At 32.0% G+C, this 15996-nt stretch overlaps 1 protein-coding gene, 2 long non-coding RNA genes and 4 other non-coding genes across 7 annotated transcripts; 1 reads left to right on the top strand and 6 right to left on the bottom strand.

Moving 5' to 3' along the window:
- Positions 1 to 5650: 5650 nt before the first annotated feature.
- Positions 5651 to 7493, bottom strand: LOC127900441 (uncharacterized). Its single transcript, XR_008052595.1, has 2 exons — positions 7034 to 7493; positions 5651 to 6201 (listed from the first exon to the last, which is right to left on the bottom strand). It is a non-coding gene; the product is annotated as an uncharacterized LOC127900441 (long non-coding RNA).
- Positions 6102 to 6209, bottom strand: LOC112497375 (small nucleolar RNA snoR97). Its single transcript, XR_003064173.1, has one exon. It is a non-coding gene; the product is annotated as a small nucleolar RNA snoR97 (small nucleolar RNA).
- Positions 6509 to 6602, bottom strand: LOC112497351 (small nucleolar RNA Z223). The gene has a single exon (XR_003064149.1). It is a non-coding gene; the product is annotated as a small nucleolar RNA Z223 (small nucleolar RNA).
- LOC112497385 (small nucleolar RNA U36a) lies at positions 6691 to 6781 on the bottom strand. The gene has a single exon (XR_003064183.1). It is a non-coding gene; the product is annotated as a small nucleolar RNA U36a (small nucleolar RNA).
- On the bottom strand, positions 7019 to 7164 carry LOC112497386 (small nucleolar RNA snoR134). The gene has a single exon (XR_003064184.1). It is a non-coding gene; the product is annotated as a small nucleolar RNA snoR134 (small nucleolar RNA).
- A 345-nt stretch (positions 7494 to 7838) lies between the features above and the next one.
- On the bottom strand, positions 7839 to 10571 carry LOC102614991 (uncharacterized). Its single transcript, XM_006469781.4, has 2 exons — positions 9930 to 10571; positions 7839 to 8803 (listed from the first exon to the last, which is right to left on the bottom strand). Exons 1-2 carry the CDS (start codon positions 10357 to 10359, stop codon positions 8106 to 8108), a joined length of 1128 nt encoding a protein of 375 aa, XP_006469844.1. The 5' UTR covers positions 10360 to 10571; the 3' UTR covers positions 7839 to 8105.
- Positions 10572 to 14482: 3911 nt separating this feature from the next.
- Positions 14483 to 15746, top strand: LOC127899097 (uncharacterized). The gene is made up of 2 exons (XR_008050950.1): positions 14483 to 14861; positions 15513 to 15746. It is a non-coding gene; the product is annotated as an uncharacterized LOC127899097 (long non-coding RNA).
- The last annotated feature ends 250 nt before the right edge of the window (positions 15747 to 15996 follow it).

The following is a 15996-nucleotide window of genomic DNA, read 5'->3' as shown; positions in this document are numbered from 1 at the left end:
TATTGGAGGGCATATCTTGGACGATGCTGAGGATGCTCTGATTTGGGATATTCTGGAAATTGGGTTGGAGAGGAGCATGAGTCCAGATCTTCTTTGTTGCTTTACACTCCAGCAAAGCATGGTAAATGGTTTCCACACTCTTGCAGCATCTCTTGCAAATTGGATCTTGGAGACATTTTCTTTTCCACAAGTTTTCAGCTATTGGAAAAAGGTTTTTAGATGCTCTCCACATGAAGATTTTGATTTTTTCAGGTAAGTTAAGGGACCACAGATTATTCCATCTTTGGGGGGACTGGCTAAGCTGCTGGCCTGATTTGGAAATTTAAGCTTGAGAGCCACCTGATAGCCACTTTTTACAGTGTATTCCCCTCTTTTGTCAAAATGTTATAATAAGGAATCCTCTTTATGGCTTGGGGGGAGGGAAATTTTGAGTATTGCTTCTGTATCCTCCTCGAGGAAGTGGTGTTTTAGCTTAGCTTCATTCCAATTGTTGTTCTCAGCTATCAACTCGGCCACTGTGGTTTCCATGGGCAATGTTGGGGGGGATATCGATTTGAAAGTATCCAATCGTGGCAGCCAACTGTTCTTGTACACCCGAACTTTGCTCCCATTCCCAATTCGCCATCTTGCCATTTTTTTTATAACTTGCCGACCCCAAAGGATGCTTTTCCAGATAAAAGAAGGGTTAGAACCTTCCTTTGCATTAAAAAATGAGGAGTTCTTGTAGTATTTGGCCTAAAGTACCTTGGATACCAGGGAATCCAGCAACTGAAGCAGTCTCCAACCTTATTTAGCCATCATTACTTGATTAAAGCTGGTGAAATCTCTTAATCCCAGCCCCCCTCTACTCTTTGCACAACTTAATTTTTCCTACCTCGACCAGTGGATTGCTTGCTTATCTTGATTCGAACCCCACCAAAATTTGGCTATAGCTCTTTGAATGTCTTCACATAGCCCCTTCGGGAGTTTGAAAATGCTCATGGCATATGCTGGGATGGCTTGAGCAACTTCTTTAATAAGAACTTCCTTTCCTCCACTAGAGAACATTTTATGGTGCCAACTGGAAATTTTGCTTAAGACCTTTAATTTGACATCCTTGAAAAAGCTCATCTTCTTCCGGCCTATTATGGATGGGAGGCCTAAGTATCTTTCATATTTGGGAACCACCTTGAGCTTGAAGATACTCTTTATTGCTAAAATCTGCCCCTCAAAAATTTTACCACTGAAAAACATAGATGACTTTTCAAAATTAAAAATCCGCCCCGATGCCTTTGCATAAGTATCAAAGAGACCTTTTAAATGCTTGCAATCAGCCACTGTAGTTCTTGTGAAAACTAAGCTATCATCCGCAAAGAGGAGATGGGAGATAGTAACGTCTTTAGCGAATCTCAAACCCTTGATCTGCTGATTTCTTTCTACCTGGGATAGCAAGCTGGAAAAGACCTCAGCACATAAAAGGAACAGGTATGGGAAGAGTGGACACCCTTGCCGAAGCCCTCTCTCAGGAAGAATCAAGCCTCTTGGTACTCCATTGATGATGGCTGATTACTCAATAGTACTTAAATGCCAAGAATAACCTGACTCAATACTTCAAATGTCAAGAGTACGATAGAATATGATATGAAAATACACAAAAACCATTGTGAAATTCTATGTTATTTTTTTTATTATAAGAAGTTCGGAATCTATCATATGACTAGACAAATTTTCAAGTAATTTATTGTGATTATTCTTTATCTCTAAGAAAGAATAGGGCAATATCTGCTGCCTCCATTACAAAAAATTTAAAATTCTGGCCATGTGGCGCTACTTTTATATATTAGTTTATTGTTACTTGAGTAGGTCGCTATTGGCTAAGGCGCTTGCTAGGTACTGTTAGAAGGAAAATAATGAATTGTTTTGAGAGTGTAAAAAAAAAAAAAATTAACTTGAGATTTAACGGGTAAAATTCAGCAATATTCTTGGCATTTACTTGGAATAAATGAATTATAGTTTAAGGTCTACAATCTATTATGATTTACATGGATGTTGTATAAAACTATAAACTATGCACCGATGAGCTTATGACCTATCAAAGCATGTGCTCTACAGGCTGCCTGGGTTGGTGACTAGTCGTTATTCCCACGTTTTTCAAGATGTGACAGAAATGAAATTGTTTATGGTTTTGTAGCTATTGTTGTTATTTAATTTATCAATCAATTAATGGATATTGAAATAAAACTGCAAAAAGAAAAAAAAAGAAAAGAATCTCTTGAAAATATTTTATTTTATTGTTAGATCTAGAGATGGTCAACGGGCCGTGTCGTGCCGGCCCAGGCCCATCAAAGGAAGCCCACACGTGCTCGTGCTCGTGCCGTACCGTGCCCACTATTCATTTCATGCCGTGCCAATCCGGCACACGTGCCATGCCCACACGTGCTCATGCTCGTGCCCACTCGTGCCGTGCCCACATGTGCCGTGCCGTGGGCCGTGTCGTGTCGTGCCTAGGAAAAATAGCACACTAAGCTTTTTTTCCTTTTTTTATTTTTTTAGGACCGCATGCCAAGTTGTTATCTTATTTTTTTAAGCATATGTACCTTTTTTGGATCCATGTGCCTTTATTTAAATTTAATATAATAAAAAATTCAAAACTCAAGATCATATTCAATAATAATAATAATAAGAGAATATAATATTAGTTGCTAAGTTCGACTCTATGGTATTAGAATTCTTTTTTAGTACTTAACAATAATAATTTTTTTTTAAGAGTTAACTTAATTGTTAACTTGAAATTACGTAGAGTCATATATCATAGTTTATAATAATATTAATACATATTTATAAAATCATGATATTTATAATTTTATTTATTATAATCATGATATCAATTATTTATTTAATAAATTATAAACATAAATCAATTATAACTTTTTTGAAACTAAGAATTAAATAAATTTAAAAAACTTGAGCCAATAAAATATATTAAAAGATTCAATTTCAAGTTATTTATAAAATCATAAAATTTTAAATTTACTTTCATTAAAAAATGAAACGTGCTTATTGCATGCTTTTTCGCATGCCGTGTTTTGGCTCATCTCTAATCGTGCCGTACTTTTAAGGCCCGCGTGCCTAAAATCTAAGCCCGGCACGGCCCACGTGTGTGCCATGCTGTGTCGCGTGCTCTGCTGAGACATGCTCGTGCCGTGTTGTGTTGTACGGACACGTGCCGTGCCTCGTGCCGTCCGGCCCATTGGCTACCTCTAGTTAGATCTAGAGACCAAATATTAGTGAGGGATAAGAAAGAAGCAATGGCAAATGTCTTAATGGAGTAAGGGCCGGTTCACTAATGTTGTATCTTGTAAAATAATTGCTATTAACTGAGCTGTAGAAATAATTAACTGTGAAGAGAATCAATTAAATATTTGATAAAATTTATTTTTAAAAGTTTTATGAGTTTTAAAAACAGTCGTATATATTTGATAAATTTTACTGTAAAACTGTTGTGAGAATATAAATAATTGAATTTGACATAATATTTAATAAAACGTATTTAAATATTTATAACCATATATAAAAAAATATTTTTTTATTGTATACATATGATAATTGGTAACTAAACTAAATTTTTTATATTATTAAAATTTTAATTTTGTTATCTCAATTTAATTAATTAATTAATCAATAATAATAATAATAATCTCTTTAAAATTAATAGTTTTTTTTATAAAGATAACTTAGATTTTTATAATATATATGATGATATATATGAAATTATACAGAGTATAAAAGTGATTTTTAAAATTAAATTTCGAAAAGCTACTATTTTACTCTTTTTTAAAAAAAATCACCAAACACCAAAATTAACTTTTACTTTTTTAAAATCACTTTTAAATCTCTTAAAAACAATCTTAAATAGGCACTAAGTATTATTGTGCTGCTTGCAGTATTATTGTGCTGCTTGCACATCTTCTTTGTTTTTCGAATATCTGCCCGTTTATGCATCAAGAAGGGGATGGGAAGGGGGAAGAGGAGAGGAGACGAGGGGTTAAGATACTCTCATGATATGATCATCACTTAAAATTTTAAAAATTTATTGACATTTGGCATTATTAAATTCAATGGTTAGAATTCCTTGTTAATTAATTATTTTGACAACCTCTTAAATGGTGCACTTTAATTCCTTAAAATTATCTATCATGACTAAACTTTTCTCGCTTTACTTCACAATTCCATAATTTCAAAATCATTAATAAGAAAAAGAAATTGAATAATAAACAAATGAAATAAAACTGATACCAGCATAGGCCATGCATGAAATTGATACTCTCTACCATGATTAATTGGCGCCACGTCTGGTCATGTCTAATGATGGCCAACATACCAGGCGGCACGTGGCATAGCACGTGTTCGTACGACATGGCACGACATGCATACGGGTTGGTTGAACTTAAAAATTTAGGTATGTGGGTCTTAAAAGTACGGCACAATTAGAGATGAGTTAAAACATGACACGTGAAAATATACAAAATAAGCATGCTTCATTAGTGAGCTAACACTCGGCCCGTAAGCATGCTTCATTAGTGAGCTAACACTCGGCCCGTGGACTATCAATAGCACATGGGCCAAAGTATATCAAAGTAAAATTTTTTAATAAAAAGTAAATATAAAATGTTATGATTTTATAAAATTTTGAAATTAAAATTTTTAATATATTTTATTAGTATAGCCTTTTAAAAATTAATTTAATTGTTTTATGTTTATAATTTATTAAATGAATAAATGAAATTTGAATAATTTGTTTGAAGATTTTTTTATTTTGGCTGCTTGAGCATATAGATTTGTATTAGTCATTGCTATAATCCAAAGAATTAAATTTATGTATTGTTATATCATAATTGGTTATTGTGAAATTAAATATATAGTTGTGAAATTGTGATTAACTGATAATAAAATTTTAATTGTTTCCTTAATAAAAATTATAATTATTATTGTTGTTATTATTATTATAAGTGCATGGATTAATGGATTTGAAAAAGCATACCAGACACATAGACTTAAACAAAGCACGCTAGGCATGTGGGTTTGAAAAAACACGCCAGATATATGAACTTGAAAAAAAAAAATTGGTGAATTTTTTTTCGGCACGGCACGACCCATTTACTTGGTAGGACATGTCGTGCCCGGCTCGTGGACCCTAATGGGCCTTTATTTGCCGGCACAGCCATTGGCCATCTTTGAAGAGTTTCTCATTGCCTTTGAGGAGTTTTGGTACGAGGAGCATCGGAGTTTTCAATGAATTAGAAAACTATAGGCATAAGATTACTAATTTCAACAATGAAGAAATCGACGTTGAATCAATGCTGCCTAAGCGATTATCACATCAGATTAATCAAATTTCGGGCTTACTACCTTAGATAACATGTTAAGCGATTTTAATGTTCTCTATTGTTGAAGATTTAGATTTTTTTTTTGAATTTGACAATTCTAAGAGAGTATTTCATCGGGTTTAAGAAAATAAGGAAAATAAATTATGGCCACTAAATTTATACTACCAGATTAGATCTGGAGAGGATCTGAACCAGAGAAGGAGATGGTGATTTATTAATAATTCTTCTTCTGAGTCCCACTCTTCTTCGGGAGGAATGTACATTTTAGTAATTTGGCCCGAGAATAAATTGCAACTAAATTTTTAATATGATAAGAAGAGAGGTCCGAGTTTTGCTGAAAGCAATACTCATCCAGATTGAATCTAAATCCAAAAATTATAGCAAATAATGCTATTTACAAAATTAATGTATATTAAAAGACTAGAATAAAATAAATACAATTAGAGATTGATTACGTCGATCATGGCTAAGAAATCTACACCTAATAGAGATGAGATACTAGTGATGAGTCCATGAACCATTTAGGAACTCCAGTCCAATGCTGGTATAGGGATGGCAACTTCAAGGAGATTTGAAGAAATGTTGATGATATAGTAGGAAACAGACTTCACTAACAAAATCAAAATCCCCCGATTAACAAAAGCTCCCAAGATAAATTAGAGATAATCATAATACATAAAAACAAAACAAAACAAAATGATGAAAAAATGAAATGTAACATATTATAGTGTAAATAATTGTAGTGCTGTTATTTAACTCCACACTCTTTGAAATACAAGAGAAGAAGCTGATGACAACACATCAATCTCTGAGTTTTTTCAGACCCAATATCTATCTGTAATGAAGTATAAAGGGTATAGTTAAAACTCAATTTAACAAAAAAATTTACAAATTCAAAGCAAAAGTTAATTTCACTACTACAAGAACAATTAAATCACACAAATTATATACTATAAAGCCTCAGTTAAATCCAGTAATATCAAAGCGTGGTAGCTTCTGTCAGGTAGGTTCATCCTGACTCCACTACACCTCAAACAAATTGGATAGAATCATCAACGGCATTTTCATATAATCAAAACACAAGCAATATTAAATTCAAATCAAGCAGTTAAATAAGTTAATTTTCTTTTGTTTTGGCAATTCAGAGGCTCAGAGTATAAAACAGCTTTATCAATCAAGAATTTTCTGAAGCAGAACTGGCATATAAGCTGTATATTTCGATCGTCATTGCCAATGAAACTATCAATTAACATGCACACAAAACTGTGAATTAGCAATTTAACAATATAATTCATCTGGGTATAGTACTAAAAAATTAATAAGCTGGCTCATATCAAGAAATTCAACCATTTTTTTTATCCTTGTACTTCATAGACACTCTCAGAAGCGCGGATAAATATATATAATCATAGCCAAAAATTTATCTAAAATCAATACAATAAAACATCTAACTTAGCAAATAAAAAATTAACTATAGCGGTTGATTTTAGGGGCAAGACTATTGAAAAAAGATATACCCCCACGTGAACACCCGCCGAGAATTGAATATTTGCCTCCGTGACTAGCCTAATTTTCAGATAATTAATGCTTTTGAAAACCAGCTAAAGGTGTAAAGAGGCAACCAAAAAAAAAACCAAAAATAAAATTGTGAGGGATTTGGCCGTTACTTTGACACAGGTGAGCCGTGGAAGAAAAAAAGAGGCTAAACTGCAACACTTAACGGCGGCGATTTAGCACAAGCATTGGGGCTTCTTCGTCACTTTTGAGCTTCAGAGAAGCCCGGGGTAGCGTCGTGCAGATGCTGAATCAATTAAATTAAGACGACACAAAAATTTTAAAAAAAAGGAAAAATCTACATTTTGCTTAAAGGTAAACCCTAATTGTACTTCACAGCCTCCTAATTTGGTGAGTGACATTGTGAATTATGTGGAAGGACGACGTGCTTATATAGAGATTTTGAAACCCTAATAAAAAAGATTGGGTGGGAGGCTGGATACGAATCGGATTATTCGGCCCCTATTTTTGGGGTTATAATTTAAGAAACTCTAGAGCGGACAGTATTTTTTAAGCCCAAGTAAAAATTAGTATGGCTCAATCTGGGCGATTCATTTTAAGCCCAAATAAAATTAGAATGGGCCAACCTAGGCGATTCACTTAATTACTTGTCAGTTTTGTGAAAACTGAAAGAATTGGGACTGCTGGCACCTTTATAATCTCCTGACGAACTCTCTTTTTCAGTTATATTTATTTTATTTTTAAAAATATCCTTTGTTTTTAATACACTCTTTTAATTTTTTCATTTAATTCTGATTTTTATTTGTCTGTAATTTTATTATAATTTTATTTAAAGTAGGGTTTTATAAAGATAACGAAGGGTGACATAACTTCACTTAAACTGAAAAGTACAAGTAATTTGCTACGAGATACGACAAAAAATTTGATCTTAATTTTTGCTGCGTTAATTTGAAGATGTTAAACTTGTAATATTAAAGATTAAACTTCTATGGTATAAAGTTGTTACATAGAACATAAATTGGCAGCATGAAACATAAAACTTGTAATATTTTACAGAGAAAAATCACTCAGTAGCATCAAAGGTAGGAAATGTAGACAGAAAGGAAAGTGAAAAATCCTCTCATCTCAACAATGAAAATTTGGTCCTTAACATCGACAGTCTTCTCAAAACAGACCACTTCAAGCTTACAATGTGAAAATGGTCGTGGCAGGAGTTCCTTGCTTTCAAGTTATCATCCATGTCAAATGCCGGTACCCAGCCCACTTGGCAGTGACTCTAATTCCAATGGCCAAGGCAGCACCAAACAATGGCAGTGGTACTTTTCTCTTTGTTGCTAAGACTTGTACTTCCTCCTTTCCTTCTCCAAGCTTCTTTGAATGATGAAAAATAGCTAGAGCTAGATATGCGGCCATTGCCAGTACTCGAACCCAGGGCTCACCAACAGCTGCTAACGCAGCCGCAGGGGGTAAAGCAGACGTAACATCATCCCTCTTTTTAATTAGCCGTGAGAAACCATACATGCCCAATAGAAGTGTCCAGAAGAATGGCTCGGAGATCTGGCCTCCCACAACTGCATATCCAATTAGGCCAGACAGTGTAAGAAGATATGGTTGGCAGCTAATAGCATTTGGAACAGTGGCTTCGCCAATGGAAAGAACAGCTGATGCAAGCATGATAATGAAGGTCAGTTCACCGACGGGAGTATATGCCACTATCCCAGAGTAGAAAGCTCGAATGGAGTAAATTGCAGTCTCCAAACAGAAGATCAGGGAAGTAAGTGGATCCCCTATGAAATGGAAAATAAGGGCTAAGATGAGTTTTAGGAGGTATCCCGCAAATGCAACAATAGTCAGAGCACCCTTTCTCCAGTTAGATAGTTCAAACAAGACTGTCCTCCATGCATAGACCAGGAAAGCAAGAGCTGCACAACGATTCCAAAAATGAAGATGTTTTAGTCAGCATTGGTGCTATTTTTTTGTTACAGTTACCTTCTTGTGTTTACTCCTTTCAACACAAAAAATAAAGCACTTCCTAAATCAAATTATTTAGTTGCATTTTCACCATACAAATGACTACTTAGGACACGAACAGCAAAGAAACAAAGAAACAAACAAAAAACGCACAATCAAACCCACAAGTCCTACAATCTTTGCATCAATGACTTGGAAGAATATGCACAAACTTTTGCCGAGGCATCAAAAGGTCTTTATTTAGCATGACTACGAGAAATAACTGATATGTTTACAGAATTCTGTGAGAGCCACAAGACATACAATTAAGTCTGTTCACTGATGCATAAAATAGATTAAACTCATCAGATATAAAACATTATAGAAGAAGCAGATTTAAACATAAAGATCTTCTGGCTCCCATATCATTCAACCATAAAAATTACTACTTTCCTGGTCTCAAATAGCCATCTAATTGCATAACACAATTACCAACCTATCTCCAATCCAAATTTATAATGGATCAAATTTCTTTCTCTTTGCATCCTCCATGATAGAAATTTGGGTTAGGGAGCCAACTCTGTAGGGTATACTTAGATGACAGACTAAACATAGAACTTACCAGTCATAGCTCACCAATAAGGCCAAAAGTTTCACATCAGGGAAAAGATCAAAATGAAAACGTTGACTAAGTAGCTCACATGTTAGTAATTCGAGGCACATCCCAAACCTCACAGGATGGAAGACTTATAACGATAGTCCTTTCTAACAAAGAGTTTTGATCAACCACTTATTTTCTTTCCCTCTACAAATTTCAATCTCACGATCTTTCAATATTGTCTCTTAACGAAAGTAGCAAATACGTTCCTCTTTTAAGTTTCTTGTTAGTAATATGCTACGACTCTTTTAAAAATGTCCAAACTGAGTCTATTCCATGACTTAAATCACATTTAGCGCAAAGAAGCCACCCTATGAATCAGCAAATAAACAAAATTCGGTGCTTGCACATTATTCAATTTCTTTTCAGAATATTTCAATAGATACAAAAAAAAAATCAAATTTAGCCAATCTCTTGAGCCCAGTTCACAAAAGACTTACCAATAAACCAAGGCCACTTGACAGGAACGTCAGGTGCTTCTTTGGTCAAGTGCCTAAAACGTTCAGGCATTGTACTTTCACCTCTGGCCAATCTTTCAGCTTCATCATCAACACTATGTGCAGTCTCTGCGCCTCCACCGTTGTCTGCATTCACGCTGAACCTCAAAATTTTGATACTCGAAAACCCAAATCGTTCCTCGCCGGAAAATCCCAGAAAGCTTGACCACGTGCGTATTGGTTCAAGTGAACGAGTTTTGGACAAAGGAGAGATTTTTTTATGGGTTTGGAGCCAGAATCGAGAAAGGGTATAGGTTTTCAGATGACGGTCAAGTTGGGGCTTAAGGGTTATGTTGGGAGACGAGAGAGCGGTTGAAAGCATCATGCTTTGGATTTGGATTTGGATGTAGAATAATTGCAGAAACTCTACCATTTATTTTTGAGCCCTGAATATGATGAGTTCACTGAATAACAGAGTGAAGGATTCTATTCGGCCCATTTCGCCCCAGAAGCCGAAATTGTTTGATCCAGTCGAATTTGGCAAAGAAACTCTTTAATCTTCATATATTAATTGGTTTACTTAAGAAGAAAAATCAATTAATTTCACAAGCAAATGGGGTTTAGAGTTCTAGCTGGCTGTCTATCAACATGATCACTAATCTATAACAAAGAAAAATATTATTATAATAATATTATATTTACTAAGTTTGGATACCTAATTGAAATATTGACTGATGTGTTACTAATTATTAATATTATGTGTGTGATATTAATTAATTTTATTATTAGTTATTAACTTATTATTTTTTTACAACTCACTCAATGAACAACAAATAAGATGTCACTTCATTATGTATCTCAATTGAGTGTCCAATTATAATTATTTAATTAGTAATAAAATAAAATTATGTTAAAAATTTTTAAATAAAATTTAATTATAAATAAAAGTATGTTATTTAAAATAATTTTTTATTAGTTATTCATGTAAACATATTAAATAAATTTATTGTTTAATTTTTTAATAATATTTATGATAAATATTGAAAGTTCAACAATTAAGGCTAAGATTGTCTAAATAAAAAATTAGAGATTTCTTTTCTTTATATAATTATGTAACAAACTAAATATTAAAAAAATATTTTGCTCTCCTCTCCTCTCATTTTCTCTCTTTTCCTTTACTTTCCTTTTCTCTCATTTCTTCAAACCAAACATCACCTATGGGTAGAGGTATTATACAACTCTAATTATACTAAAAAAATTTATTACGAAACTACCCATCATGTGAATTATTATTAAGGTAATTTATTATAAGTCAATATTATACAATTACTTTGAGCGCCCGTATTGAACAATCATTATTCAATATATAATTTTTATATCTTAAATCTTAAAAAATTTATTTACAGCATCTTAATCAGAGCTTAAACGAACAATTAGGAAATTATTATTTTGAAAAAGTTTTGACTACAAAGTATGTGTAATATTTTCATTTTCTTAAAAATTAAAATATATATAAGTAGGCTGAAACTACCTTCCAACTGTTGGAAGGTACCCATTCTTTTGTCTCGTTGTGGTCTAACCCTTCGATTAAAAAGTAGTAAAATCTAACATGTTAGAAAAGGACACGTAATGAATGAAGATGACTGATGTAGCTAGTAAAAAAGGAACAAAATCTTAATTAAAATGACACCAACATCAGCATCATCATCACGAGCTGCAACTCCATCGCCGCCAGCAACAACAACAAAAACAATCTAACAACCAAAATATAGACAAAATAAGAGAAAAACTAAAAATAACTAAAGTAATATAATTAAAAAACAAAAAAAGACAAAAAAGAATAATCTGCCGGAGAAGGAAAACATCCCTCCTTGCTGGATCTTGTCTACATTGTGGCCTCTGTCGCAATAGTATGGCAGTTGGTGTGGCATTGTGCGTGTGCGGTGGTGGGTGGTGAGGCTTGCTTATAGGAGGCGGTGGCTAAGGTTTGTTGGTGATGGTGGTTAGGTGTTGTGGATGATTGGTAGGCAGCGACAATGGAGGATAAGGCTAGTGAACTGATAATGATGGTTAGAGTTTGTGAATGTTTGTAGCGGTGGCTAGGGGTTGCGAGGAGTGGTGGTTGTGACGGCAGTCATGGTGGTTGTTAGAGCTTTTAGATGGTGGCTAAGGATTGAAATGCTGATGATGATATTAAGGGGTTGTGGGTGGCAGTGGCGGCCGATGAAAGTGAAAAATTAGTTTTTTTTTTTTGTATTTTTGTAGATAATTGTCTCTTGCAAAGTTCATGAAACGGTTGCCAATTGAAATTCAATTTCACGCTGCCGAACAAGAGTTGTTAGATCAACTTCTCAAATATCCAACGGCCACAACACAAGAGGACAAAATAAGCCGTACCTTCCAGCGGGTGGAAGGCAGCTGGACCCAACATATAAGTAATATAAAATAAACATTTTTTTTAAGGTTTTGACCATTCTTCTTTACTTGATTTTCTTCTTCCTTTCTCTCATTTTTTTTTTCTTTGGGCGGTATCTATAAAATATTTTTCTATTATCATTGTAAGTTATTTTGGGGGTAAAATCAAATACAGACAAATGTCTATGAATTAATACTTGATAAATTAATAATCTCTATTACATAATAAATTTTCAGGATGTCGACTTGGACCAATGGACTAAATTAATAATTCGATAAAATAATAAGATAATACTTTTCTAAAAACACTTATATAACTTTGTAGTCTCATTCAAATCATAAATTAATAAATTACTAAAATTATAAATGTAGTTGACTATAATATTTTAATTAAATAAAATATGACTCTATTGTTACTTATTTATATAAAATATGACTTTATTATTACTTGTCCTTTCTTAAAATTTAATTTAATTGAATTTCATCTTATTTTTCTTATTGCATCTAGAAGGTGTGGTGTTAACTTATCAATTTGTAATAAGAAATTATGAAGTGTTGTTGATGTATGTTAATTGAATTGTACATACTTTGTAAACTAATAAGTTATTAATTTATTGATTAATTAATAAATTATTAACTTATCAATTATTTAATTTCTCTTTTAATTAATAGATTTTATATGGTCCCAATCCTATTAATTTATAGGGGTTATACTCTATTGAACGTAAATAAATAAAACTAATAACTAAAATAATATCAAATAATTTGTTTACAACTTGACTTGATTATATTGTTGTAAGTATATGTTGAATCTCCTAAAACTGGGTGTTTATAGTTTTATTAGTATTTTAAGTAAATAAAGTTAATTAGTTTAATAGTTTAAGTAAGCATTTGTTTTTTTTTTTTAATTTTAAAGAGTACACATAGTAAAACTTATTTTAAAAAAAATTAGTATATATGTGTATAGAGTAATAGAGTATGGAAGGTAATTTTTAGGGTAAATATTCGTTTAATCTCTATATTTTAACTTAAATGCCTATTTAGTCTCTATATTTTAAAAAGCACCTCAAAATACCCTTACAATTAATTATGTTACATTCTTACCCTTACCTCTTTTTGGCTTTTACAATAATATCTTTGCAATAATATTCTTGACATTAATTAATTTATCTTTAAAAAAAATTAATTTTATCAAATTAACCAATAAATATTAATATGAAAGAACTAATAGTTTTTGTACCCATGCAATAATCTTGCTAATAAATATTTATAAATAAATTAATAGCAGTCAACTTAAAGTAATGTTTAATATCCTTACAACAATCTTATTACTAATAATTGTTTTAGAAAAGTTAATTTACTAAATTAAGCCTAAATATAAAATAATAAAATAAAATTTGAGTAAATTTTTATGTTATTTTTAAGGCTAAGTTGATAAATTATCATTTTTTTCTTTTCATCAACATTACAAAAATATTGTTATAAGGATATTATTACAAAAATAAAGAAAAAGTAAGGGTAGAAATATAACATATTTACTAGTAGGGATATCTTGATTTTGTTTTTAAATATCAGGACTAAACAAACAAATAAGTCAAAAATAGAGAGTAAATGAACATTTACCCTAATTTTTAAAATGAAAATAGCCATATCATATGTAGTAGTAAAATAATTTTAGTTAATTTCTTTTTTTTATAGGAATTTTAGTTGATTTCTTATTAGATGAATTTTTATATAAATGCTACCCATAGATTTGAATTCAACACGGCAAATATATATGAAAAGTATTCTTTTCACACTACAAGAAAATATGAAATAGATGACAGACAGTTTATAACAGATTCTGTGTAAAATGGCTTATATCATAATAGTGTGACATAATTGTGATAGAATTTTAAATCTATAATGAATTAATGATGGTTTTGTGCGGTATTATTTTCTATCAAGAATTTATGATGGTTTTGTAATAAAATTATTGTCTATCACAAATTTATGATAGAATCATGATAAAAATTTTCTCTGTTAAGAAATTATGATTGAAAAATTGATTTTACTGTGTTTGACCAAAAGTTTAATGTATTATTTTATTTAAAAAACAAAAGGGTGCGTTTTAATATTTTAAAAATGAAAAAAGGGAAAAGAAAAACACTACCGTCTTGATCCAAGTCCCAAACTCACTAACACTCTCACCAAACACTCATCACTCTCTCGTGACCAAACCCTAGAAATCAACCTTGCACCCAATCAATCGAGCAAAACATCATCCTTTGGCTGCCATTCAAGTATATTGTAACTATGACGGTAATATTGGTTAAAAAATAGTAGCTCGTCACTGCCACCACCATTTTGCCAATAATATTGAAACCCTAGAACTAAACTCTCACCTTCTCAATTGATTCGAAAACACCACCATATGCTGCCATTTAAGTCGTTTACTCTCAATTACACACTTGTTTTGCATCATTTCTTAGTCTCTTTGTCCTTTCAGCGTCACCATCACTGTCATTTCGCTTCGTGAAGGTAAATGCTTAGAGTGTTTTTTTTTTCAATTTGTCCTTTGATTTTAGGTGTAGAATCGATTGGGCTTGTAATATGAATAAGTTTGCTAAATAAATTAATTGGGTTTGGCTTGCATGAAATGGTGACAAATTTTTCTTTGCAAACTTGGCATGGTGATGAAGAAATCGATGAAAATTTATTGAATGGAAGTGGGTTTGATTTTTTTTTCTAGACTTTGACTCACATTTAATCAAAACGAAATTAGGAGTAGTTAATTTTCAATTTTTGCTCTTGTAATTTGGAATTATTTCATAATGTTTCTTCATAATTTGAAACCCTAAAACCCCAATTATTTAAAATCCACCAATTAATTTTTTTGTCTTTTTCTAAAAATTGTGCATCTCTTAGATTGATTCTTGTATATATAATATGAAGATATGTTGTAGTTTTTCCCTTTGCATTAACAACAACCAATATCCTTTCGATTTCGAAACATAGCAACTAGGAATTCCAGCCTACAAAATCTCAAGTTGCTTTTTGCTTTTGGTGCCAAATTTAGTTTAATTTGTTAAAAGAGACGAGTACTTTTGTGTAATAGCTGGGTGAAAGTTTAATTGTTGATCTTGTGTTTTTGTTTTAGACTTAAACTATTTGCTGCCATCTCTTTCATAGGTCTGATTTCCAACAACAAGCCACGATGAAAATAATTCTCTAGCAAATAAATTGTTGCACTCTTTACTATATTTATGTTGCTATTTTTTAGTTTGCTTCTTTTACATGTGCACAAAAGATTAATTTATGTTGATTGAATCAATTTTTTAGGTTTAATTTCATTTTTAATCTTTACTTTTGAAATACAAATGTATCCATATTCTTGCTTTTGAGAATTTGATTTGTTGAGATTCATTTAAACTATTGCTATGTGGTGTGTTTTACTATAGATAGGATTTAATGTCTATATGCCTTGAGAGTATCTTGTATGTATTATTCTCTGGGCAATTCCTTATAATTTAGGGTCACTTAAAATCTTAGAAATTGACCTTTATTTTAGTTCTTTTTTTCTTATAAAAATCACTTCCTAAAAGTACTAGATAATCATTTGATTACTGTCCAGCGTGACCACAAATCAAAATTACAATCAGTTGGTATTCAAGAT

The sequence above is a fragment of the Citrus sinensis genome, chromosome 2, assembly GCF_022201045.2.
Source record: "Citrus sinensis cultivar Valencia sweet orange chromosome 2, DVS_A1.0, whole genome shotgun sequence".
In the NCBI taxonomy this organism is placed as follows: domain Eukaryota; kingdom Viridiplantae; phylum Streptophyta; class Magnoliopsida; order Sapindales; family Rutaceae; genus Citrus; species Citrus sinensis.
This window is presented reverse-complemented; position numbering and strand designations above follow the sequence as displayed.